The 26928-nt window shown below is 43.4% G+C and overlaps 3 protein-coding genes across 3 annotated transcripts; 1 reads left to right on the forward strand and 2 right to left on the reverse strand.

Annotated features, from left to right (window-relative positions):
* Positions 1-572: 572 nt before the first annotated feature.
* Positions 573-2195, reverse strand: LOC127774451 (probable membrane-associated kinase regulator 4). Its single transcript, XM_052300704.1, has one exon. It carries the CDS (start codon positions 2159-2161, stop codon positions 1010-1012), a length of 1152 nt encoding a protein of 383 aa, XP_052156664.1. The 5' UTR covers positions 2162-2195; the 3' UTR covers positions 573-1009.
* A 6967-nt stretch (positions 2196-9162) lies between these two features.
* On the reverse strand, positions 9163-16563 carry LOC127773482 (phosphatidate phosphatase PAH1). Its single transcript, XM_052299548.1, has 11 exons — positions 16267-16563; positions 14012-16090; positions 13349-13929; positions 13197-13270; positions 11699-11783; positions 11505-11591; positions 11284-11356; positions 11026-11069; positions 10210-10338; positions 10032-10130; positions 9163-9742 (listed from the first exon to the last, which is right to left on the reverse strand). The coding sequence occupies exons 2-11, from the start codon at positions 16005-16007 to the stop codon at positions 9686-9688; spliced, it is 3225 nt and encodes a 1074-aa protein (XP_052155508.1). The 5' UTR covers positions 16008-16090; positions 16267-16563; the 3' UTR covers positions 9163-9685.
* Positions 16564-23357: 6794 nt separating this feature from the next.
* LOC127775146 (protein CANDIDATE G-PROTEIN COUPLED RECEPTOR 7-like) lies at positions 23358-25398 on the forward strand. The gene has a single exon (XM_052301459.1). The coding sequence runs from the start codon at positions 23446-23448 to the stop codon at positions 24820-24822; it is 1377 nt and encodes a 458-aa protein (XP_052157419.1). The 5' UTR covers positions 23358-23445; the 3' UTR covers positions 24823-25398.
* The last annotated feature ends 1530 nt before the right edge of the window (positions 25399-26928 follow it).

Here is a 26928-nt window from a genome sequence, read left to right on the forward strand (position 1 = left end):
TTCTGATGATCCTTAGCTTTGAAGATGAGCATGATCCTGGCATTGGAAACCTAATGCATAAACTGGTGTTCGGTGTAATGGAAATTGAGCCACTTTTAGCTTGCAAGTATTTTGTGTCGGCCACTGAAACCCAGTGTCTCCTTAAAACAAGATACAGTAGCCTTTGTACTGTGATTGTATACATGTTAGCGTGTGATTACTAAAATATAAGATTGTAGCTTGTGGTTGGTTAACTATGATACTGAACTGTCAGAAAAAAAACAGGTTTTATGCATAAGTTTGAGACTTTGGGTCTGGTGAATCAGTCCAGTGGTGTGTACGGATCTATTGTAATCTACAAGTTTTATGGCCTTAATTGTAAGATTATTATATCTTGCTGTTGTCACTCAATGACTTTATGATCATCATATTATTCTGCAAAAAAGTACTATCTTTGCTTCAGTTATGTGTCTTCGTTTCTTGATGCTATGTTAAGTTGCTTCGAAGTAGTGTTGTAGAAATTTTTGCTCTGAAAAAATTGATACAACACAAAGCATGTAAGAGGCCATTTGCTTCATAATTTGCTTCATACATCTAATTGTTCTCCTGACAAACGGGTTTATATATGTTTCTTCTCTTTACTTTATGCTGTCGCACATGCATCCTATAATACAGATAAGAGATAATTAAATCTTACTACTACAATATAATTTGAGAGCTAATTTGCTCTGAACTGTACTCCAAATCTATGCAAAATTCTGGAATTTTCCCCACATATCTGACCTGCTTATTACCACCTGATAAAAATGGCTAGCTGCCACATGTTCAGATGATATGCTGATTGCTGAATTCTGAATATGATCTAGTATGATGAAAAAGTTCAGAGGCCATTCATTTGATCGAACAAACTCATCATGACACAGGGTGTTTCAGCAACACACGTTTTTTTTTTTGTTCAGTTTTACAAAACTTTCAGAAATCCATCGCGCCATTGTAAGTACATTTATCACACTCACGCTCGCTGTCGTCATCAACCTCTGCAAATCTCGACGAGCTCTTCCGGGCCGTCGGATTCCGCGGCGGCGATCTTGGACGCCGCCGACGAGAGGAACCGGAAGCCGGCGTCGCTGGCGCTCTTCCTCACCGACGCCAGCTGCTGCGACCTCTTGCAGTAGGCGATCAGCCCCTGGATCGGGTTCTCCACCTCCGAGCTCGCGCTGCTGCTCCTCCGCAGCGCCGGCGCCGCCGCCGGCGCCGCCGCGCCGCCGTCGGACTCGCTCGACGTCCGCACCGACGAGGAGGAGGAGCACGACGACGACTGCGGCGCAGGGGACGTCTTGTTCGACGTCGAGTACCGGACGATGACGCTGGAGAAGGACCTCCTGTGGCCGCCGTGGTCGCGCTCTTTGTGCTTCCCTCCTCCGACCGAACCACGGCCGCCGCCGCCGGCGGCGGCGCCGCCGCCGCTCTGTGAGGAGGCGATGCACCTGTTGCTTCTCATCTGGCCGAACGGGTTCCTCCTCCATGCTCTGTGGTGGTGGTGGTGGTGGTGGCCACCATGGGAGAGTTCTTTGGTTTCTCTCGTCGCGCCAAGAATGGCGTCCTTGTCGTCGTCGTCGCCGGAGCTCGCCGGTTTGGCGGCGAAGATCGTCTTGATGTAGGCCTTGGAGGCCTTGAGCTTGAGGCCGAGGTTGAGCTGCCTCATGAACCTGAGCTTCCGCGACCACGGCTTCTTCTCGCACGCCGCCGCGGCGGCGTCGGCGAGCCTGGCCGCGTACTCCTGGAAGTACTCCTCCACGTTGAGCTCCCCGCTGGCGTAGCACGAGTTCGCCGGCGACGCGGTGCACGAGTCGTACGGCGTCGCCGGCGCCGTGCTTATGGCGAGCTGCCGCCGCCCGGCGCCGCCGACGACGACGCGCCCGTCGAGCAGCTCCTCCACCATCTGTATCCGCGGCGGCAGGTGCAGCGGCAGCAGCTTCCCCTTGTAGAACAGCTCGTCCGCCGGCGACGCCAGCGGCTCCTGCTCCCACCGGGCGCCGCCGCCGCCCAGCGGCCCCGACATGTGGAAGTCGAACTCGAACTCACCCGGCGCCGTCGCCGCGGCGGCGCTCGTCAGGTCCATGTCGATGTAGTCCTCCTCCTGCATCGCCTCCTGCTGCCCCAGCTGGTGCTTGCTCGCCATTGCCAAGGTGAGAGCTCGTGGCTCCGGAGCTGAAGCGGAGACAAGAGGGCACGAGACGCTGGCTGCGTCTTGCTACTTATATTAGCCGCTTAATCATGGTGGATTAATGGGCTTAGAGCAAAAATGGACACTTGGACAGTGTCATGGCATCAAATGAGGCTTAATTATAAAGTATAAATACTTTCTTTATCCTTATTTAATCATCACCTAAGATTTTCGAGGTCTTTTCAAAATAATCATCCTATAACAAGTGTTTCTTTATTTGTTTGTGTAAAGAGTAAATGAGCATCATTGAATATGCTGCATGCAACCAATCAAGATTAATTTTTATTGATGCAACTACATGCAATATTTAAAACTTGGTACAATTCACGAGAGACACGAAGCAACATACCATCTTAACTAATGAGAATTAATTATAGAATGATGGAAATTTGGTTGTTTCAGTCTCTGTGTTTAGGTGATGATCAAAAATAGGATGAAAGGAGTATCTTGTAACTTTATATGTATTGTGATTACAGGCGTTTTAGCACATAACACGATATTCCGGATGCCATGATCATATATCTTTAAAATATCATGCCGTAAAATCAATTGTTCTTTATTTCACCATACTTAAAATCAAATCAAATCTTGAAATTAAGATTCTTTTTATTAAAAAAAAATTAGCCATGTCAGTTAAGATTCTCTTATCTTGCTTAACTTTAATAGTTTTGCACAACTTAAACCATATAAAGGGGTTAATGAAGTATGAACCGGATTAATCATACTATTATGGTGGGCCCTACCATTAGCCGTATGATCTGCCTCTTGTTTGCATGTAATGCAGCACGAGTTGTGTGCTCTCTCCCTATCATTGCATCTGATGTCCCTGGCTTTAGTGCAGTATTATCACTCACTCAACTTCAGCTTCTTTTCTGTGAGAAAAAATCGGCTTTAGCGATCGCGTTAGTGCTGATTAGGGTGGTGTTCTTTTGCTTTTGTGCCTTGCGTTAGCTGCATGCTTCTCTTCTTTCCATGGCTACCTCTCGTGCTAATGCTACTAATCACTAGTACTAGTACAGAGTTACTAGTATTAGTGCAAGTTAATAGTACAAAGGTGTGGTTAATTAGGAACGCATTTCTAGTTCCAACCAGTGAGTGACCGCGAGTTACGAGATGATACGGACGATACGCGCGATCTGTGTAGATTACTTCAAACAGGCTCTGATCATTGGCTCAGTTAATCAGTGATTAGCAGTTTAGCACTACAAAGTAATTTCGAAATCGAAATCTTTCTAAATTAAACATTTTGAATTTGAAATGGTGACATAGCTCATTCCCCAAGAACAATGAGGAGAGGAAAAAAAAACAAAGCATGGAGTGGTGCAGTGATGTTCTACAGTACTTCGATTGAGCTTGTAGGCGTGTGCATTCTCTGAATTTTTTAGACCCTTCTTCGTGTCAACATGTTGGAGTGTGTGAAGGTGTCATTCATGTAGTACAGTACAAAATGGCCTGGCTGACTGTCTCGTCGGATTCTGAATTTCAGGTCAGCAACCATCGATTCAGAATTCAGAGAGAGAGAGAGTGAGAGAAAGACAGCATTTCCATGAATTTTCCAGAGCAAATCATTTTATTTCGATTCCTATTAGCACGTTTTTCAAGCTATTCATAAAAACTTTATATATAGAAGTTGTTTTAGAATATCAAATATATTCACTTTTTAAGTTTATAATAATTAATTATGTGCTAATATTTTTCTTTTTATGTGTGTCACTTTAATTTTCATCTTTATCATTTTCAAACACCACCTGAATAAGTTTATAATAATTAATTATGTGCTAATATTTTTCTTTTTATGTGTGTCACTTTAATTTTCATCTTTATCATTTTCAAACACCACCTGAATGCATGTGTGACTTCGATGTATTCAAGGGATTGAGGTAAAACTGCACAACAGCAATTGTACACAATCTAAAGATTTAACGGCCAAAACCGATTCACCACATTAAAATCGAAACAATACATTTTCATAGTAAGTTGCTACAGTGTTAGATGTATCTCAAGTGTCTATTTTGAATCATGTGATGCTAGTGTGGCTGTTTAGCTTGCAGTCACACTAGTTACTACATGCACCTAAACGGAAAGGTGACACGCTGACACGTGTGTTTAAGTGGTTCTCTTATCTCCTCCTTATCTTAGAGCAAGGTTAATAATACAGCAGCTACTGTATAGATTTTTATAGTCTATCTCTCAGCTCATTCATATAGTGGTTAGCTTTTCACTATAAATATATGGTATACCTGTCTGTCTCACAGATTTTCTTGGTTTCTGTACCTAAGCCGGATGTAAACTTACAACCCGCTTCTCATCTCTCTCCTCTCCTCTCTTCTCTCATCCATCTCAGCATTCAGTTTTCTTACAGCCCACTATTATTCTTGCTCTTACCTTACGAACGATGTTGATGTTGGTGAGAAATTTGGCAAAGCCGTGAATTTCGGCGAAGAAGTACTCAACCTGGCCAGCCAAAGTACAGCATACACGCATAAAAGAATTTTCTTTTTCTTTTTTCTCTCCGATGGTGTCATGGTGATACAGGGCTTTGACTTTCGTGTGTTCCCATGGACTTCCTCTATTATTACTCCACATAGGCCGTAGGAACACCCTATACCGTGACCATCTGAAGTAAAACAATGCCATTTACCCATAAAAAGATAGGAAACCATTGTATCCATTCCTTTCCATATTGTGTGAACTCAAGTCATTTTAATTTGATCCTAAATCAAACTTCTCTAATTTTAATTGAGTTTAAAGAAAAATACACAATCAACTATAATATTAAATTAGTACCATTAAATCCACCTTGAAATATGTGTTATAGTTCTCTTATTTGTTATATTCGGAGTATTACAGATGTTGCCGTATTTCTTTTATAGACTCATGGGCTGTTTGGTTGCTACCCTGAGAAGAAGTGGCCTGACCTAAGACTAGCCTGGCACATTTTAAGTGTTGTTTGGTTACCAGCCTGAAGGTTCTTTGCCCTTGCCTGACCTGAAGCATGCTGTCTCGTGATTAGCCTGACCTTCAGGCGTAGCAGCGAACGTGTATTATCTTCTTTCATGTAGCACAAAGCCAATGAGCCATCGCTATTTGCTGCCGCCGTCGTCGCGCGGAACCCCAGCCTCCGTCGGCGTCGTCGTTCGCGCACGACCTTGCCTCCTCCTCCGCCGCCATCGTCTCTCGAAATCCCAACCTCTGATGCCGTTGTTGTCGCGGACACTCGGAAACCGTCGCTGCCTTCTAATTCGCTCGAAGCCTCGTCTTTGCCGGCGCCGTCGTCGTCAGATCCGGCACAGTGTCACACGAAGCTACTGCGAGGTCGCCGGCCGGGCCCATCTTCAGCACGAAGCAGCAGCCGTCGCCGGTGTGCCAAAGCGATTTGATGAATGCTTGGATCTGGGGGATTTCTGTCCTTGCGTTCTCTTCTCCTGCTCTCTTTTTAACTTATGCAATTGATCTATCTTATCTAATTATGTGATTGATATGTCTATAAAGAAAGACATATAGTAGATGGATTTGGGGATTTTTTTTCCCTTGTGTTCCGCTTGTTTTTCATCCTTGATATATGCAATTAGTTTGTTCATGAATCTGCTAATAGTGTTTCTTTCCTCTCAGGTAGCTGTGCACAACCTGCGCACAACCTGACCAGGCAATGTCATCAACTTTTCTCGTGCCTCTCATGCATGCAAATTTCTCATGCTAGATGCCCAGGGCACGAACCAAACAAGCCCTCAGTCAAAGTTACGTAAGTTTGCTTACAACAAAACTAAAATGACTTACAGCAATAATGAGTAATTCAACGCGAATATTAGGGAATGACCTAATATCAAATAATTAGAAGGGGTGAGGCTTCGAACCCAAGTCATCTAGCCCACCACCTTGTGAAGCTAGCCGGAAGACCCATGAGTGTTTCTACAGGACTTTGCTATAGCAGACTCAATTACAATGATCTTTTATAGTACTGCACAGAAACCGGACCGTACTAGAAGTAGAGTGAGAACTCTTAAGCAAAGCTCCATAAATTGCTTAAAGATAACATAAGGCTAACATCACCATCTCAAACTTGCAATTGAAGGAGTATATTTTATTCCGCGTATAAAAATTGTTATTTTAGTAGTAGTGATTGAGTCATCTTGTAGCCTACTAGGAGGATGTAGCGATTAGGGGCTGTGAAACTCAGGTTAGGTTGTGGTCAACCTTCAAACTCCGGATTTAGGGAGAAAAAATTGCAGGCCTGAAAACTGAAATGAGTGCCACTTGCAGGCTGGCTAGCTGCTATGAATTGGTCGGTAGTGGTGGTTCGAACGTGGAAGATTCGCGTTAGTACGCAAAGTATCTAAAGTCAGCACTTTGTTGGTTCTAATCTGCATGAGATGAATCTAATCTGGAGTGTATTTTCTAAGAGAAAGGAAGAGAGAGAGAAGAGGCAAACATGTAAAATACACTAATGTAAATTTCAGACCCAACTTTTGTACAATCTTTTGTTGTTTTTTTTTCTAATTCATACATGGTATATGGTCTTTTGTGTGTGGTCCACGAGCAGTGTCTACTAAGATTACTTCGTTTTAATTTGTGTGCCTGATCTTTTGGTTGCTTCGTCCCATTAAAAGTGAGATTAGCATGACTTCAACTCCTTACGCCTCACTTATTTCGGAGCTTCTTTTCCCCACAACACAAGGCCACGGCACAACATTAAGTGACAAGAAGTTCTATGATTTTTGTAGTGTAGAGTTTAACAAGATGGATATTGTTAGAATGCAGTGGCTATGAGCTATGAGACATTGTTAGAATATAGTTTTTTTCACAAGCACTTTTCCTAGTCTCAGTTTTTACATGTAAATCTATTGAAATGTGCATAAATGATCCTGCTAAAATATAAAGCGGTGACATTGAACACCACAGGGCGAAATTTCCCAGCTCCACGCCTGTTAGATTGGCAACCTGACGTTCATTTTCTTATCGGCTAACAATGTGTAATAACTCAAGTGGTTATCTAGTATGTGAGTTGTAATCTATTCTCGCCACTTGTAATTTGTGTTGGCCTCTTAATTATCTCTGAAGAAATCGATTTATTCAGGTGGGCTACTTTGTCCTCCCTTAGAATCTTGCAGCTCCTTAGGGAAAAAAAATATTTAGTTTGATAAGTCCTGGATAATACGTTGACAGGACATGGGCTTAACAAGTCTTGCTTTGACATGTTGAAGAGACAGATAGTTGCTCATTTCCTTTTCCACGGGGTTTATAGGTAGTTGAGTTTGGTCACCTGAATTTTGGCTATGGGTGGAAAACTGCAGGGAACTATATAGAGGATAGGTCATGCGCTACAAATTTCTCCTACTACCTTTAAATTCTCATGCTTTTCATGTGTCGCCTAAACGTATGAACTATTGTAGTACTACGTTTCAAAGCGATGCATATTTACCATAGAGCACATATGTTTGACTCCTTGAAAAGGCACTGTAAGGATACGTACAATGGCAGAGTTAGAAAATCTCTTTGAACAATTAAACCCATTATGTTTTGTTTGATTAACCCATGTGAGGAAGAGTCCAAAGGAAATTGAGGAGGATTTAATTTCACACCTCAATAGGTGTGAGATTAATCCCCTTTAATCTTTGAAAGGATTAACCGGAGATTAATCGAACAAGACCATATGATTAACCACCAGTATAGCACTAACAATATGGCAATTCAATTCCATCCTCTACTACCAGTGAACACCCATATGGCTATCCCAGTACATTGAGCATAGGTTATAGTTAGATCATTTTTGATACGGTTCCATATTCAAGATTTCTTACAACAAATCTATGGATCTAGATCTACGATTACATTAGATAGATAATTATATTTCTATTTAGATGAAATTTATTTTTTAAACTGTAAAAACTTCAATACTCTATTATCATCCATATACTCCTTCCGTCCCATAATATAAGAGATTTTGGAGGGATGTGACACTGAGCAGATTCGTAGTCCTATCACATCCCTCTAAAATCCCATATATTATAGGACGGAGGGAGTACTTTACTACCGATTCCAGAATATAATAAGTTTTACGGTTAAGAAATGAGGTATAATTAAATATGAGAATACTATGATTGGATAAGTGGAGGTAGTGAAGAAATTAAATGATGAATGATTATGATTTGTTAGGAATGATTGGTCAGAAAGAAAATGTTGGTGAAATTGTTATATTTTGGGATAAAGGGAGTAATATTTTTTTTACATATATCCTCTACACTGTTGTCCTTGTATTGAAAGCTGCTAACACGAGTACACAGCAGAGGATCTCTCAATTGATTGTTCATTGTTTCCTCCTGAATCGTTAGGCAACCGGAATTTTATTTGCGTGCGTCCAATACGCTAACCCAGCAAAGGGACCAGAAAGGAAGGTGATCCCAAAGCTCGAGGTGTTTCTTTGCCTCCTCTTCGGCTGGAAGCAGGCAAACTGGCAAAGGTTTCTGTTTCCTCCAACTCCTAGGAAAACTCAGGGTCCCTGATGATCACCTAATGGCAGGAAAAGTAACCTGAATCTGACACCAGTTTGTCCATTTGTTTCAGCATGCAGCCCCTGTTCAGTTCCCTTTTCTGGTAAACCTTGGATGGCGAGTTTTAAGTTCTTGGTGGTTGTGGCAGGTAATGCACCCAGGAAGTTCCGACAACTGATGCTAAGGCTGTGTTTAGTTTCACGCTAAAATTGAAAGTTTGAAGAAATTGAAACGATGAGACGACAAAAATTAGAAGTTTGCATGTTTAGAAAAGTTCAATGTTACAGAAAAGTTGGAGGTTTGAAGAAAAAAGTTGAAATCTAGACAAGGCCTAACTTTTCTTCATCAGCAACAGAAGACCTCACCGCGGGAGGCCATAATCTGACCAATCACAAGACAAAGTGAGCCATGCTCTAGCAAAATTAGATGGGTTTCACATCATAAAATGATCAGCTATAGAGTAATTCATTCCATCCAAAATATCAGATGACGAGCACATGAAATTTTTACCAGTTACAGGCATTGAATGTTACATACAGCACAAGGGAAGGTGAAAATGGGGTAGGAAATGTACAATGTTTTTCTCTTGTACAACATACAGCGTGTTTTGACAGTTTTGGGTTGCCTGTTGCTTCCATGAACCAGGAGTAATCTAATCACAGAGGAGCTGCAGCTACAAGAACACAAAGAGAAAAATTGCTGACTAGCAGCTGCTGATACAACTTGGAAAGCTGACAAGCTAAGGCCGTAAGTTCGACGAAGAGTATCACAGATCACTCCCTAAAAGATGTATGATCATGAGAGCTTCGTCAAAGCAAATAAAATGGCAACCTTTGCGTTGGAGATCAAAACCATAAATATGGAAACTCCTGAGATGCTTTACAGATTGGATAGAACCCCACCATAGCGTTGAGAATTAGTGTACACGGACTTGACTGTTATGCTGATGCAGAATCTAGTGTTATCTACTTCTGTGTTTGTTAGAACTACACTACAGATCAACATCTGGCAATGGCATCTTCCAGTAATTCCAGGAATTGTAGTCTTCCTGCAAGGCATCATCATTGATGATCAGCACAAAAAGGAATTTGCATGTTATGGAGTATGACCATACATGAGTACAACACAATCACACTAGCTGCCCTTGCTCCCAACAGTAACCTGTATGGTTCAGGCAGCATAGAACTGGAGGTGACTATGCGCTAAGGATAAAAACAGTTCTAGTCTTAGATAGTATGAAAGAAGCCAAACAAGAAAAAGAAAAACATGAATGTGCATGTTTTCGGTCTAGCTAATCCCATGAAAAGTATTGCTAGAAGGCAAGAATGACAGCTAACCTGCTCAACAAGAGTGGTTGGAGGGAACATATCATGGACAAGGGTATGTAAGGAGGTATAGGACTTCACGTCGACAGAACTGTTTATGGCTACTTCCCCCTGCACGCACAGGATGACTTTAAAAAAGGCACAATACAAGCATGGCATCACTAACTTTTAACTAGTGTAATGGCCATACCTTTGGGTTGATGATAAAGATTTTCCCTTTTGGAATTCCCATCTTTTTGTAACTAAGCTCATCTGTATCTCTGTTGCCAAATCCAGCATAAAATGGATTGTAATCAGAAGGGAAAAGTGCTTTAATGTCCTGCCAAAGAACAAAAATTAGAATTTCAAGAGGCTGCTGTGATACCAACATGGAGTTTCAGGTCTATGGAAGAATCTAAAATGTGTGTTTCTAAGATTGTCACCTACCCGTTAAAAAAGAATTCTGAGACTAACAACTTTTCTTAATTCTTGCAAAGTTATAGTTTATTTCTGAAGGATATGAGCTATGATGCCATACAAGAACTAAAACGGAGCCAGCTAATAAGCAAACTTCGGTGGTGTTCTTTTCTCCTGAAGATGAAGATGAAGATTAAGTTTTTTATGCAAAACGAGGTGATATTAACATATGATTGATTGAGTTTTAATTATTACAAACTTAAAAAATAGATTAATATGATATTTTAGAGCAACTTTCATATAGAAAGTTTTCGCATGAAACACCGTTTAGCAGTATGAAAAGCATGCCACGAAAATCTTAATCTTCATCCAACCCTTGTTGGAGAAAAGAACAGGACCGAAGGAGGAATGTGGATAAGGGAGAGTTTATTAGGGACTTGTTGGATTTAGTTCGCTAAGGAATTGAAACCAAAAGGCACATACCACCCTCGTAGTTCTTATTCTAACAAATAAAATTAGTTTGTTTTACTGGCACATAACATTTCATAGTATCATAGGACATTGAGTATTGAAACCGATCCTCATAAGACAACTGCCTAAAGAAAATTACCTCCAGACATGCAATCTTAAACTCATGTGGTGCTCTTCGTATAACTGAGAAGAACAAAGGAAACATTAGAACATGGTAAACAAATTTTATTACAGTACATAAAGTAACAGTATTGTTGATCATTGTTAGCTACTTTTCTTTGTTGAACCTGAGCCTGAATTATACAGACCATCCTAGTAGTTCAGTGAAGGCTAATCATTATTCAGCAAGTCATAATAGAAGAATATGGATATGTAAATATTGGAGAGATGATGTTACCTTCCCGGTACAATGACGGAAATAAACCATCAGGTGAAATCACAACAGGTCCATTAGGCAATACCTTCCCATCCTGCAAAGTTGCCAAGGGATAACCAAGTTTATATACATACCAACAATATAGAATTAAAAATTACTATCAGTTCTAGTGAAGATATGATTAAATCACTAAAGATGAAAATGGTAGGTAACACATTCAACGGACAGATGCTATATTTTACCTGTTTTAGGTTGAATAGAAAGTTTTTGGTCAGGTATGCCTGAACTATAGCTCTAGCACTGAGGAATAATAGTTGATATCCATTTTCCTGATTGGGAGAATAAAAGAACATCAGAAACCCATATTTGCAAAACTGGGTAGAATATCCTCCTAAAATAAAGAGAAACAAAAACTAAAATAAATTCTGAAGCACACCTTTATTGCAGAAAAAAGACGAGCAACACCAGACTGACTCCAATCTCGTCCAACTAAAGGCATGACCTGGCCCAACACATCAGACCTGATATGGAACATTAATTACTCAAATTCAGCCATTATGAAAATAAACAGAAAAAGGAACATGTATAACAGTTGTATTCTGTGAAGAAAATAATGTGGTAGCCCCTAAAATTTGTAGGACTGACTTATCTGTACCATGTCCAGGATACCATTGCCAATTGACATTTTCAGGCAGACAGAATAGAAGATATAACCAAGAAATTAAGGACCACATGAAGTGTTTTTTGCAAGTCCACTTAAAGGGAGAATCATTGGACTAAAATTACTATATTTGTTAGACAAAGTAGGATCTCGCTTATTATCACTCACCAAATGAAGGTAAATTTTAGTACGAATTTTTATTATGCATTAAAAAAAGATATACATGACATTCTCGCCCAGAACATCATTTTAGATTTGCATAGTCCCACTACAATGCGAATCGACTGATCTTTGTCAGCTGTTCAAGCACTGGAAGAATGAGGAAACAAGAATATCCATTGATTGAATACTAAAAATATATAGCAACTGCCTGCAGAAGGATAGCCACCGTACCATATAATGCAGGATACACAAAATAATAAATGAATTAAAGCCCCCCTCCCCCCCCCCCCCCCCCCACAAAAAAAAAAGAAAAAAAAAAGCATCACCTAATAGCAGGAGACTGTCATAAAGAAGCAAAGTTTCTCGTATTGTCATGACTCATGAATCTACAGTTAGTAAATTATTTCAACATGACAATCGTCAGAAGTAGATACTAAAATTTCACAAGTCATGCAGCTTTGTTCTTCCAATATCCTGCTGTTTTACAAACAATTTCCTTCTTAGATTGAGTGCAGCATGATACAAAGACCAAAGTACCACAAAAAAATAATAATTGTAAACAGAAACAAACAAACTTATATTAACATGGTATAGAGATTATCCTTTGTTTGAACCAATAGGGCATTAAACCAACTCAAAGAAGTGAGCAAACAAATTGTTAAACAAAGGATGTCTCAGACAACATCTAATTTTAAGAAGTTGTTGTGTATATACTTAACAGAATATTGCTTGTCTGCAAGGTTTATGCTAGTTTTCCACAAAGTGTAGTTTAGGGCTTGTTTTCTGGCTTTTGCCAATCCAAACCTTACAAATATATTGCTAATGGCAAGATTTGGCAAGCCAAATTTTTTTTTGGTAAACTGTGGTTGTTGGTTTGTCGCCAAACTTTGGTAGTGTATGAGCTCATTGTTCTCTTGCCAAAGTTTTTTGGCTCCAAATGGACATTTATTTCTAGCCTCCTTAGTTTTTTTTTTCTTTTGTGCATGGCAAGTTTGGGCAGCAAACAGAACAAGTCCTTAACTTACAGTTTGGTGTGACAGTCTGACAGATAACTAGCTGAATTGTTAATTAAACAAGACTGAGCATCTAAATATACTAAGTTGAACTTTACCTTGTAATGGTTCCATCCACATCAGAAATGACAATTTTAGCATTCCATTTCCACAAGTAAATATGTGCCTCAACCTTAGTAAAAAAAGAAAGAAAAATCAATTTACAGATCTCCAAAATAAAATATTATTATTAAGAAATAGGGGCACAGACCTGTTGCTTTCCAAGAACTCTGGTGGAGAAGCTAAAAGTTACAATGTTTTGGCCCTCCTTCAGGTTTAGTGATGCCACCTGTTCACTAGTGGGAATTAATGTTCGCACAAATTGCTTTCTTGGTGACTGATTTATATTATTCTCTGGAGTTTGCTCATCCATTGGACTCAAGACAGTTTCTGTGTCAAGAAAAATGTCCTCGGATGAATCACTGTTACTGCGCTGAAGGGATCTTGATATCCTGAATGGTATGTTCCAAAGCCTCCATCTCCTGCTTGAGGGAGACAGCCCAAGAGAATCTCTTGAAGTAGGTGTTTCTTGGTGTTCAACCGGAATAGCATCAATATGTTCTGTGCAGAAGTTCGGACCAAAGACAGCTTTCCCAAGAATAATATGAGAAATTTTACTCCATAAGAAATACTGACTATCAAATTTGACAACAAGGTTTACATTTTTCATAATTGATGATCCTGATAACTTGAAATCTTCCTCAAGAACAAGATGTTGTTGGAAAACTTCTTCAGCTGATGCTTGGCCCATTCCTGGCCGTAGCATGTGCCCACAAAGAGAAATTTCGAACCCTGCCAGCATATTAAAGATAAACAATGAAACTTCAAACCAAAAAAAGGAAAAGAATAGCCTGAAGACCTGACATGTGCTTACCCAAGCCCTTTTGTAATTTGGGATGCTCTTCTTTATTTAGTTCCTCTTCAGCTGCTGAGTTCTCTGGAATGCTACCTAATTTGTCTTTGTCACTGGTTCCAATGGTTGAATGTAAACCATCAGGCCTATTCGCCTCATTTTCAGAAGAGGCTGTCTCCTTGGTCTTGCCATGAGAACCTCCTACAATGGACATATCAGATACCTTGCAACAGTGGGCAGAACTATCTTCACCTTCTGTTTTATTATCCTCCTCTAGATACTGTAATGGATCATTTCGATCACAGTGGGTAGTTTTACTTATATCTTCCTCCAGATCTATGTCAACAACAGAACGATTACTCAGACTAAATTCAAAACCCTGCTGATGATCAAATTCAGGAGAAAATGGTTCAGTTCCCGAATCTCCGTCATCTATTTGTGATGAGAGGTCTAAGCAACTTTTAAAAGTATCATATTTACCAAAACTAGGACTAGCAATTTCTAACTCAGTGTCCTCATTGCTGACATCGCAAACCTTGTCTACATTAGCTGGCACCCTGCAAGCCTCATCATTCTCAAGCAGTGGAACATCACAAGCCTCATTTTCAGTGGCCAAAGGCTGATACCCCTCATCATTGTTCTTGGAGACATCACGAGCCTCATCTTCAGTGGCCAAGGGCCGATATCCCTCATCATCGGTCTTGGAGACATCACAAACCTCATCTTGGCTAGAAGGGGGTCGGCAACCCTCATTTTTGTTCTCTGAGATGTCATGGACCTCATCTACATTGATCAAGGCTTGATAGTCCTCATCATTATTCCCTGACTCTAGGACAACTAGAGACTCGACTTCATTGGTCAGTGCACTAGGCACATCTTCATAAACTGAGGTATGGAGCACTTCATCTCCAGTAACAGGGACATGATGTGACCTATCCGTCTCAATTGGTACATCACCAAGTTCCTCAGTGGCCAAGGGCTGATATCCCTCATCATCGGTCTTGGAGACATCACAAACCTCATCTTGGCTAGAAGGGGGTCGGCAACCCTCATTTTTGTTCTCTGAGATGTCATGGACCTCATCTACATTGATCAAGGCTTGATAGTCCTCATCATTATTCCCTAACTCTGGGACAACTAGAGATTCGACTTCATTGGTCAATGCACTAGTCACATCTTCATAAACTGAGGTATGGAGCACTTCATCTCCAGTAACGGGGACATGATGTGACTTATCCGTCTCAATTGGTACATCACCAAGTTCTTCCAAAGCCTCTTGTTGATTTCCAGAGTCAAACTTAACCTTTTCCTGTGGCATGTATAAATCACCGACAATGCCAGCTTCCCACACCTCACCACTGCGGCTGAAATCACCACTTGAGCTCTCCCCAGGTCCCAAGTGGAATTGGGGTTCACTTAGCTGCACATCCTCCACATTCTCCTCGGTCGAGGAAATGGGGGCAGTGAGGACATGCCCATCCACACTAACCAAAACCATCTCTGAATTGCTCCCATCAGGTTGCTTTGCCGAATCTTCCGCTACCTCTATCCTGCTATAACCGTATGAATCAAACTCCTCTATAGCTTGCTTCTCTTGACGCTCTACATTCGACTCCGGGCTACCTGGCCTGCCTTTCGCTCCGATGTAAAGATCCCCGTCGCTCTTACTCCGCGCCGGAGGTTCAGGCTCACAGCTAGCTTCCTCTTCCTCCGAACTTGTCCCAGAATTTTCACTGCCAGGCACAAGCTCCCGCATGAAGTAGGCTTGCCCAGAGTTGTCGAGCTGCATGTGGAAGCTGGCGTCCACGCCATTGACGGTGATGGTGACCACCTTCTCCGCGCCCTTGAGAACGCCCTGGAACTTGCCGAACCGGACGTACCAGGGCGTGCTCCTGTACGAGCCGTCAGGCTGCTCGACCGCGATGATGTCGACCGCGCCGCCGAACGGGTGGAACGGCGTCGCGACGGAGTACACCCCCTGCGAGATCAGCGACCCTACCCGCCCAACCACGTTCATCTCCGCCGCGAGGATCCTTCGATCACCGCGCCAACGTCGGGCATGGGGGTTCACCTAGAACCCCCGATTTCCCTCCAAACAAACTGCAAAAAATCAGCAGCGCACCACGCATCAAAAATTTTTAAAAAATTCCAGAACAAGGAAAACCAAACCAATCCAATCCAATCCAAGCCGGAGGGGTCTCCAGTCCACGCCACGCCGGGCACGTGAAGCGGCGGAGGGAGACGAGGGCGGGATACGGGAGGGGAATGGATGATACCTCGAATTCGATTCGAGTGGAGACGGAAGCCGACCACCGGCTGGTCGGCCGCGCGCGCGCGCGCGGGGGCCGGGAGGGAGTGAGAAGGCTAGGGCGCGGTGGCGACGGGAGATGGGGGAGGCCGTCCACGCCGTGCCTGCCTCGCCGCCGGCGGAGCGCCTCCGGCTCTGCAGATCGGGGGAAGCAAAGCAACGAGAGGGGAGGCAGCGACGACGGAGAGAGAGGAGGGAGGAGGAGGAGAAGAGAAGCGAGGAGGCAGAAGGGCATTTGCGTCATTCCACATTTTCTCGCCGTTTTTAAAACATAATTCGAAATTGAAATTCTACACGCCATTGGGAATTCCATCTCCCTTCTCCCACCAAGGTTTCGTGAAGGAAATATCCGCGAAAATTCTGGCAAAATTTCCTTCGACGAGAAGCCACGCGACGCGAACTTGGGGAAGGTCGTTTCCGGAAGCTTCTGGAACCTTCCTTGTCGAGGTTGGAATTGGGGATGGACAGGTGGCCGTTGGATGGGAGGCATCGCGTGGGGCACACATGCGATCCATACCCTCGCGAACCGCCTGCACCGCACGCTCGTGTCACTGGCACGTGGGCCACGATGTCCTCCGGGACCACGTGTCATAGACCGGGGCTCGTGATGCTATAGGTGGCCGTAGAGATTTCTGGCGACGTATAACACGCCAAAATGTTCTGGTGATGGGACAGATTAACCAAAGTAGGCTTAAAAAAATTCGGGTCACGTGAGCCTGGCATCGTGCGCCCCACAAGATTTGTGCGATGGGGTGTCCACGTGTAAAAACTTTAGTACTGACAAGATAATGTTGTTTTTTATTTTTGTAAACTGCCTTTTGGAACATTAGTATACTAGTATAACGAAATACAACGTCGCTGTGAATAAAACGTAGCTTAATTATTCGGAGTTGCTAGAAATATGACGTCATATGCTACACTCAATTTTTTTTTAGCCACTTACACAGTAGTTACACCTCATTTACACCCCACTTACATATGTAATTGGTATGTAATTTTCGAATTTACATATGTAATTTTAGTACTTACATATGTAATTTTGAGACTTACATTGTAAATACACTAAAATTACATATGTAATTTAGGGACTTACAATATAAATATATGCCAACTATTTTTTGATGAAAAATATGGCGCCATATATATAGCTACACCCTAATTATTTAGGTTCTTTTTAAAATATATTCAGTTATTTTTAAGTAATATTAGATTCGATATGATTATTTGTATTTATAGTTAATTATTTTTTAATAATAGATAACATGATGATATACACTGTGGAGTACTCCCTTTGTTCTAGAATATTGCTAGTTTTAAAGTTGGACACGGTTATTAAAAAAATAGGTAAAATTAAATAGAAAGTGATTGTGATTGGTTGAGAAGCAGAGGTAGGTGGAAAAAGCGAATAATAGATGGTTGTGATTGGTTAGGAAATGAATGTTGATTGAGAAGTTGTTATGGAGTATTTTTTTGAGACGGAAGGAGCATGTCAGTATGTATTCATAGTGATGAGGGTGAGGGTGTACACTGTGAGTGCTTATGTTCTGCTAAAAAAAAGTACACGTCCCTGATTGGTCTTGTCATTATTGTTGTCGCACGCGTTTGACCTACCTAACCTAAACGTCGAACTTTGTTAATCGTTTGTACTCACGAGACCGCGACCGCGGAAATCACCATCCTGCCCTCGCGGCCTGGCTCGTCTTCGTCTTCGTCTTCGTCGTCTCCCCGCTCGTGCGCGCGATGGAATGGTGCGCGAAGGAAGCAAAAGCCAAACGGCGTGCGGATATGATGTATTGATGTCGCCCGCGTGTTTCGACCCGTTCGACGAAATCCGGCGCTTCCGGAGAGAAGAGCAGTAGAGCACCGCGCGGGGAATATGCCAGTATGCCATCCTCTCCGTACGTGCGGACGCGGTGACCGGTCGGTTCCGTGACGCAACCGAGGTGCTGTGCCTGCGACCCTGTGTGTGTGTGGCTGTGTGCGCGACCGTGTCACCGTGAACTTGTACGTTATTTCCTCGTGGGCTTTCCAGTAGCCGTCGCCGTCCCGCCGTACGCGACCGTCATCGGGATTGTGGTCCGAGAAAAGTTTGGATACGACTGGCGGCGTGGCACCGAAGTGGATGGGGGGATTGAAGATGAATGGCCAGTTTGGTTTGGTGCCATACTAAAATTTTGATAATGTTAAAGTTTAGATAATTTTTGACACTACTAAATTTAGATGGCCAAAACTTTTACTATCTAGAAAGATGTGTTGTTAAAATTTAGCATTAATCAAAATAACTAAAAACACTATTAAAAATTACCAATAAATTAGTAGGGCGGAATTTGGACCCGAACCAAACCAACCCGAAGCGAACTACTCGCCGCGGCAGAGTTCGCGGGCTTGATGTGCACGGCCCAAACAGGCAAAATCCTGAGGGGGAGAGGCAGTCGAACGGCCTCGTGCGATGAGCGGCCCAGCAACCCAGCCGAACCGTCGACTTTGCCGTTGCGCACCGGTGGAGAACCGCGGGCCGAGCGCACTTCAGCTGGCCGGTTACTTCCCCGGGGGCCGGGGGAAGCTGAGCTGGTCACGCTCCGACCGCCGCAACACACACACACCTGCCACCAGTACCACAATTCTCAACCGTCGGCATCGGCAGGACTACCGATCGAAACCGTCGGCATCGGCAGTTACTGGAGGAGGTGCTGGTGCTTTGTGAATTTTCTGGTGATTAGCACTGTATGCGGTTTCATTTGGCCCCACTGATGTATTAGTAGCGTAAAAAAGAGAAAAAACTGCATCGTACTAACATATTTCGTACTCCCTCCGAGCTGAGAGTAGTTACGTATCGTTTTGGACAAGGATGATATCAAACTTTAAAATCTTTGGTTATGAAAATTTTCTAAAATATTTGTCTTTAAACTATGGTGACTATATGTATATATTAGTCTTAAAAATACTTCAATTAAATTATATATTTGTTAACATTTATATACATATTATAATAAATAATAATGATTAAAGTTGTTTTTAAAGACCGTACCCTTGTTCAAAACGACGAGTATTATAAACCCGGAGGGAGTATTAGTATTAGATTTGTTTACGAGTAAATTTCACTTCATACTACCTTTTTTATTCCTAATGTTTCATTTTGGATCATCCTTCAAACCAATGTTTTAACTTTAGACTAGACAATTTTATCTCAGCGACACTTCGGATCACCCTTTACTCTTTTATTTATCTACATCTAATTTATCATATGTTAAAGAAACGATCTATATATAGCTGAGGAGTTTATTGGTGTTTGATGAAAACAAAACAACGAACACACAGAAAATAGGAAAACCCTGTATTTTATTAATCATGATTCATTAACATGAATGTTTACAAATACATGAGGGCTCCCGCAGGAGTTCGCCTTTTGCCTTCGCGAGAAATGCTTAATGGAAAGGTATGCTGACTGGAGATTGCGTGCAGTCCGCTGATTCCCGGCGCCTAGCAATAAGGCTACCGGTTAATTACATCCACATGAGCGAGCCTATGGAACACCTCCGATTAAGTTGCGCTTTAGGATCGTTGTCTTCAAAATTAATTACTCGCCGAAGGTTGAGGTTGGTGCAGATTTAACGTTGAATATAGTGAATGTGGAACAGGTGGCTTTGTTTCGCCAAAACCCGGTCACAATACACTACCATCACGTCGGTGTGCGGAGAGAATTTGGTGAAGCGGGTGACCTTTGCCTCGTCTGTGCCCAGTCATGTACCCCAGCCTTCATCAAACATGGATTTTGTGGTTGCTTTTGCCTCGTCGGTGCCCAGCAACGGTGTATCCGTTTCCTGTCTAATTTAGACGTGTTAATAGTATAGTGACCTGGCCATGTCGGCACTCGGCCATGGTTTCGTCTAGCCTCGTCGGTCATAGACAGATGGAATGAGTGAATGGCTCCAATCTTGTTAGCTTTAGCTAATATGTTGTCCGGCCTCGTCGGTCTCGGACGTAGCACAAATATTGATAAATCGACCATTTCATCTCGTCGATACTCGGCCATGGTGTCGACGTGTATTTTAAATCTGCATGCCTCGCCCTCCTGGCTAGCATTGTTTTTGTTGTCTTCAAGAATTGTGGGGATTGCTCCTGCTCATCCTGTAGAATTTGGATAGAGAAGGAATTGCTCCCGTACATGACATGCACGAGGCAAATCGATAGTCGTTCAGGCATGAATAAAAATATGTATAAATCATGGTTGGTCTGATACCAATAAGTCTCAAACTCATCTCAAGTTTATACAAATAAATATCCAGCTCCAATATTTGATATTGATAATTTAGACGGTCCAACCCCCACGAGGGTCAAGCTCGCCTTATATTTATTTGCAGCCCATATTAATCGCTTGACAAAGATGACGTGTGCGTGTGCATGCACCACTGGGGATACTTATATCCATGGCTACAAGTTCACAACGCATCCACGACATATTCATCAATACTCCACTTTACTGTTTTACCGTCTGGACTGTACATCTGCACAACGCTACGGTATATATTTGCTCCCTCTAGAAGATAATGCCGGGCGTTGTTGTGTTTGTATTGGATAAGCAACTTGACGGAGAACGAGATTAGCTTGTTATTGATGACTCGCCGATAGAGATGCCATCAGCGCCGGTGACTACAGGTTGCTGATCCGCGATCATGCACCCTGCGTCATGTGCGTGCATCTTCTTTCTGATCTCTCTACGATGTAGAGAATATGTGTGGGTGCGGGTGTTCACCTCTCTAGGGAATATTGCTGCTTTAATGGCGCAGCGCTTGTGCCGTGTGTTCCCCGAGCCGCGACGAGGGGTCGACTGCTTTATGTAGGCAGCGATGACCACAACGGCCTCGCTAATTCTCCGTGAATCGAGCGTGATAACGCGTTTAATCTGTTTTGGCCTCATCGATCTGCTACTGCAGATAAGTGCGACGCGTGCAGATGCCGGCCACCTGATGCATGCGGATAGAGTTGCTGGTGTTGGAGATAATCACTGAGATTAACATGGCTGATGAAGGTGGGCCCCACGTCTTATTTGAATTTGTTACCAGTGATAATTGCCCACCGGTGAAGTAACAAACCGATTAATGGGTATACTGCTAGTACTAGTTGATCTCTTCTCTTTTCAAGCGTATATCTCTTCAATTGTGCATCAAATTTGAATTCTATTCGAACCATTATTTTCTATTTGAAATGTACAACAAAACAAGCCCAATATTGATTATATTCGGACATCATGTGATATTTGAATTTTTCTGGACCCACACGTCACAGAGACACGCCTCACATGTATTAAGTAAAATTGGGCTATAAATAATATTCTCATATAAAATTAAATGCCCAATAATTTATTATTTCTTCTATGAATTTTAGCACAAAAATTCATCAAACAATTGGCGAGTAGTAGCCAACGTTCTCGAGGTCATTTATATACTTGAAAAGAGAGCTGGGTGATTCAAAATGAAATAAAAGTAAGATTATCGGGTCCAAAGAAAAAAAAGATAAAAAGGTAAACCAAAATAAATCATTGGCAATAACATATGGTCTAAACTGAAATTTGTTTTTCTTTTTTTTCTTTTTAACTTTAAGACAGATGAAGTGGTTGTAGCCACTGTACATTGTCCTTAGTCCAGTCCTCCCATGAACACAACTCATGCTGTGTTTTTTTCCTTCTTTCTCGACTCACTTCTCTTTTTTTCCCTTGTGCACGCTTTTTAAACTACTTAATAATACATTTTTTTTAATTTTCTATAGAAAGTTGTTTTAAAAATTAAATTAAATTATTTTTTAAAAAAATAGCTAATACTTAATTAATCATATACTAATAAGTAGTTCCGTTTTAAATACCTAGTGTCACTGCCGAACACAGCCTTAGGTTAGCGACGAGGCAGCAATCCAAAGCGCAACTGTCACTGCTGAACACCAGTGAGATTGTCTGCAGTTTTACACCTGCAGCAGTAGCCACTGACATATAGGATCGGGTCCAATTGTCAGTCGCTCGCTGCTAATGCAAATTAAGGGTGGATATCGAGCCAGCTCGGCTCGGTGGCTCGTGGGATAATGAGCTGGCTCAGCTTGGCTCATTATCCTAATGAGTTAAAAACCTAGCTCGGCTCGACTCGTTGGAAAACTCGAGCCAGCTCGTTTGGCTCGCAAGCCTGGCCATTGTTTCCCGGTGCTTGTTCCAGCGTCGATGGCAGGCTCCTCCTCCATGATGCCTCATACGGCGATTCTATGGCGAACGGCGGCGTGCACGCATGAAGTGGTGCTTGCTCCTCGTCCTCCGTCTCTATATCGCCTCGGACGGTGATTCCGCGACTGACGGCGACGCACACGCGCGAGGGGAAGGAGAGAAAAAGGGAGGCGCACGCGCTGGATGTCATGGGAATAAGAGCAACAGGGGGAGGCGGCGCTTGCACATGCGGGTGACGGGGCCATTGGGACGCACGAAGGTGAGCAGCGACGCAAGCGTAGGACGAGCGGCGGCGGCGGCGGCGTGGTTTGTGTGTTCTGCTTGCTTGCCTAGGGTTTGAGATGTGCATGCGTGTGGGTCTACTGCTGGGCCGTAAACTTGCTGCTTGGCTGTGGACCTGTAATTTGGTGGGAGTATAGACTGCTTCTTGCTGCCTAAAAAGGGAAAACAAGATACCGCTTCTTGCTGGGAGTACAGGCACGTGACTAGCAAGCCAGCTCAAGCTACGAGCTAGAATGCTAGTTCAGCTCGTTAACAATTTCAAACAAGCCGAGCCGAGTCGAGCCGAGCTAGCTAATAAGTCACAAGTTTTTTATTCAGCCCTAATACAGACGTACCGTGGAGGATCCATGTCCTGATGTCCACCGAACACAGCCTTAGTTAGGGAGGACCGGAGGCAGCAATCCAAAGCGAGTTGGTAACCACACGAGTCGCAACCTTTCCCCATCCCATTCACTCTCTCTCGAATGAGTCCACCCGCTACACCTCCCCAAGTCAACCTCCCCACACCGAACTCTCACCAATCTCGAGGCGCATCCGACCCTCCCGCGCCCCACCACATAAGCACCCCCCGCTCACCTCGCCCCGCCACGCGCACACCGACACTTCTCCCCCGCATTCTCTCACCCACCCACACCGCGCGCCACAGATCTCGCCGCAGCCATGGCCGCCGCCGCGCGCCGCCTCCTCCTCCTCGCCATCGCCGTCGCGGCGGTGTCCCTCGCGCCCCGCGCCGCGGCGGAGATCAGGACGGAGGCCTTCCGTGAGGACCCGAGGCCCACCATCCTGTTCGAGAAGTTCGGGTTCTCCAAGACGGGCGCGGTCAGGATCGTCATCACCGGCGCCGGCATCTCCTCGACGTTCGCCCGCCCGGACCCCAAGCAGCTCGGGTTCTTCCTCCTCTCCGACGAGTCGATGTTCCAGGCCATCTACGAGGCGCAGGCGCGGCGGCCGCCGGAGAGGCGGGAGGAGGTGGCGGGCGGCGGCGCCGACGAGCCCGACGTCTCCCGCTGCATCCTCACGAGCCCCTACGTCAAGACGCTCTTCACCTTCCACGACCTCAAGCGCGGCCACTACAACAAGACGTTCCCGGTCACCCACCCCGACGAGTACAGCCTCTACTTCGCCAACTGCGCGCCGGAGTCGCTCGTCACCATGAGGGTGCGCACCGAGATGTACAACGGAAACGCCGACGGCTCCGTCGACTACCTCCCCGTCGGCCAGGCGCCCGTGCCGGCGATCTACGGCTTCTTCGCCGCCTGCTACGCCGCGTTCCTCGCCGCCTGGGGGTACCTCACGCTCTCCTCCCGCGACCACCGCGCCGCGGCGCACCAGATCCACCACCTCATGTCGGGCCTCCTCGCCGCGCGCCTGCTCTACTGCCTCTCCGCCGCCGAGGACCAGCACTACATCCGCGTCACGGGGACGCCGCACGGCTGGGACGTCGCGTTCTACCTCTTCCAGCTCGTCAAGGGCGTCGTCCTGTTCGCGGTGATCGTGCTCGTCGGCACGGGGTGGTCGTTCCTCAGGCCGGTCTTGCAGGACAGGGAGAAGAAGGTGCTCATGGTGGTGATCCCGCTGCAGGTCATGGCCAACATCGCGTCCGCCGTGATTGGGGAGACCGGCCCGTTCTTGCAAGGGTGGGTGACATGGAACCAGATCTTGCTGTTCGTCGACGTCGCCTGCTGCTGCGCCGTGCTCTTCCCGGTCGTCTGGTCGATGCGATCGCTCCGGGAGACGTCCAAGACTGATGGCAAGGCAGCGCGGACTCTATCGAAGCTCACCCTGTTCCGGCAATTCTACATTGTGGTGATCGGTTACCTATACTTCACTAGGATCGTCGTGTATGCGCTCAAGACCATTGCCAGTTACCAGTTCCGGTGGGTGAGCGTCTTGGCCGAGGAGGTGGCCACATTGGCATTCTACCTCTTCATGTTCTACACATTCAGACCGGCCGAGAGGAGCAGATACTTTTCGTTCGACGAAGATGAGGAGGAGGCTGCTGAGATGGTGCTCCGGGAAGAGGAATTCGAGCTTTGATGAGTTGCGGCGATTCGCAGCAATGGCGGCTGCCTGGCAATTGGAAAATCTGCTCACCTTGTTCATTTGATCTCTTCTCCCTGTGAGATTTAGCACACCATACAAATTTCAGGAATATAGCTCATTGTCTTGTATTTACTACAGGGATGTAAGATTGTTTTGTTCCTCTCTCCTTGTAGCTTCAAATTTTACTGATGAGACTCAGGATACTAAACTGGACATGTACAAGAAGGTTTCTTGCTTGGAGGGCAATGTGGAAGGAAGGAATTAATTCAGCATGTACTATTGCTTAGGGAAACCTTCAAGCTGTCTGCATTTTGTGTACAAATTCTCCATTGTTTTCTTGCTTGGAGGGCAATGTGGAAGAAAGGAATTAATTCAGCATGTATTATTGCTTAGGGAAAGCTTCAAGCTGTCTGCATTTTGTGTGGTAGACAGTCCTTTCACTTGGCATGTTTGACTTCAGGTGCTCCTTCTGTTATACGGAGTACTATACATTCAGTAGTATCAGTTAGTTCTTTGATGTGATGATCAACCCTTCTATTGATATGGTTTGTCAATGACCACTTAAATGCATCCAAGTCCAATCACCCATTTTTCTCTTACTTGCATTGTTCTCTCCATTTGTTATGTACAAATTGTCCTCTCTGAAATATAAAACACTGGGGTACCTTTGTTTTTTAAACTAGAAAAATATCCCGCGCATTGCAGCGGAAACTTATAAAAATGTAAGATGGCTTATTAACTAAATTACAGAAGAAAAATACTAATGTGCTAAAAATAACTATATATGTTTTTAAATATATGACACATTTGACTTTTTATATGCGTTTCCCTACTCATTTTATTCAATTTGTTTGTGCAAACGTATAAAAATATAAGTCATGCTTAGAAAACATTTAATGATAAATCAAGCCATAACAAAATAAATGATAACTACATACTTTTTTAATAAAATAAATAACTAAACATATTTAAAAAGTTAATAACGTCGTATATTAAAAAAAAAGTACGATCTGGCAATTGCTCTTTGACGTAGATGCTAGTTTGTTGTGAAGAATGTGCTCCATGAATATCTGAATAGTTGATGCTCTCATGCTCTGTTCTAAACATTAAACATATATTGACTCAAGATTAAATATGGTGTTTGTATCTCTCAGTTCGATGATTTGCCTACAGCATTATCTAAAAATATTAGACAAGGCCTAACACATATATTCATCCGAAGAGAATGTGTTATATAGCAAAAGCACGCAAAATAACGACCACTTTGTATTATCATTTGCATCATCGAAGTGTCAGTGTTAACAAAATCTATGAAATAGACGGTACATTTAAGAACTAATATAGCAACACGTGGCACATATATGAATGTAATTTATACTAATGGCCTGATTTACACGTTGATGCATAGACGTAATTATCCCAAAGTGAGATTCCAGTGAAAGCAGAAATTTCATGAAGCCAGGCAAGGAGTTACCTTTAGTAGTCCTTTTCCCTTTGTTTGAAGAGCTCTTGTAAAACAGGGAAGATGATAAAGTATGTCTATTTTATCAAATAGGACTTGAAGAAAATGAGAACATGGATAGACCTATATTACGCTTACCATGTCTAAAACAATGCAAAATTAATAAACAAAAAGATTAGCAGTACTATCCTGTATGGGCTTTTTTCTCATGCTCGAGAGTTCACCATTCAATCTTGAATCGAGTAGATTTCTGCATTCATCTGAAGAGTGTTAGCGAGGGAAAACATATCCCGAAGGAAACCAAGATTAGGAATAGAAAGGAGAACGATCGGAAGAGGCAAAGGAAAAGCAAGAAAAGAGGAAAAAATGCTACCTGTTGATTCTGTGAACACATCAGTCATTAAGAAGTAATCATAGTGGGTAATAAAACTGGCAGTTTCGAAAGATAAAGCGCTTGGGAGACGTGGAGGTACTCAAGTGGAGCTTGATGTTTTTGCTGTAGATCCTAATCAGTGAAAATCTAAGACATCGATTGCAAATCTAATGGTTAGACTAATTTAGAGTGATGTGGCAAGCTGTGTGATGAGAGAATTAGAGTTAGTGGGGATGAATTGTATAGGTATATAGGATGTCGTTAA

This window comes from Oryza glaberrima, chromosome 5 (assembly GCF_000147395.1).
Source record: "Oryza glaberrima chromosome 5, OglaRS2, whole genome shotgun sequence".
In the NCBI taxonomy this organism is placed as follows: Eukaryota; Viridiplantae; Streptophyta; class Magnoliopsida; order Poales; family Poaceae; genus Oryza; species Oryza glaberrima.

Bases quoted from the DNA above. Each gene is read 5' to 3' on its own strand.
- LOC127775146 (XM_052301459.1), top strand. From the start codon at position 23,446: ATGGCCGCCGCCGCGCGCCGCCTCCTCCTCCTCGCCATCGCCGTCGCG.
- LOC127773482 (XM_052299548.1), bottom strand. From the start codon at position 16,007: ATGAACGTGGTTGGGCGGGTAGGGTCGCTGATCTCGCAGGGGGTGTAC. The intron at 11,070-11,283 runs GTAACATCATCT...TGTTCTTCTCAG, and splicing joins TCCGTCATTGTACCGGGAAG to TTATACGAAGAGCACCACAT. The intron at 9,743-10,031 runs GTTAGCTGTCAT...GATGCCTTGCAG, and splicing joins CAACCACTCTTGTTGAGCAG to GAAGACTACAATTCCTGGAA.
- LOC127774451 (XM_052300704.1), bottom strand. From the start codon at position 2,161: ATGGCGAGCAAGCACCAGCTGGGGCAGCAGGAGGCGATGCAGGAGGAG.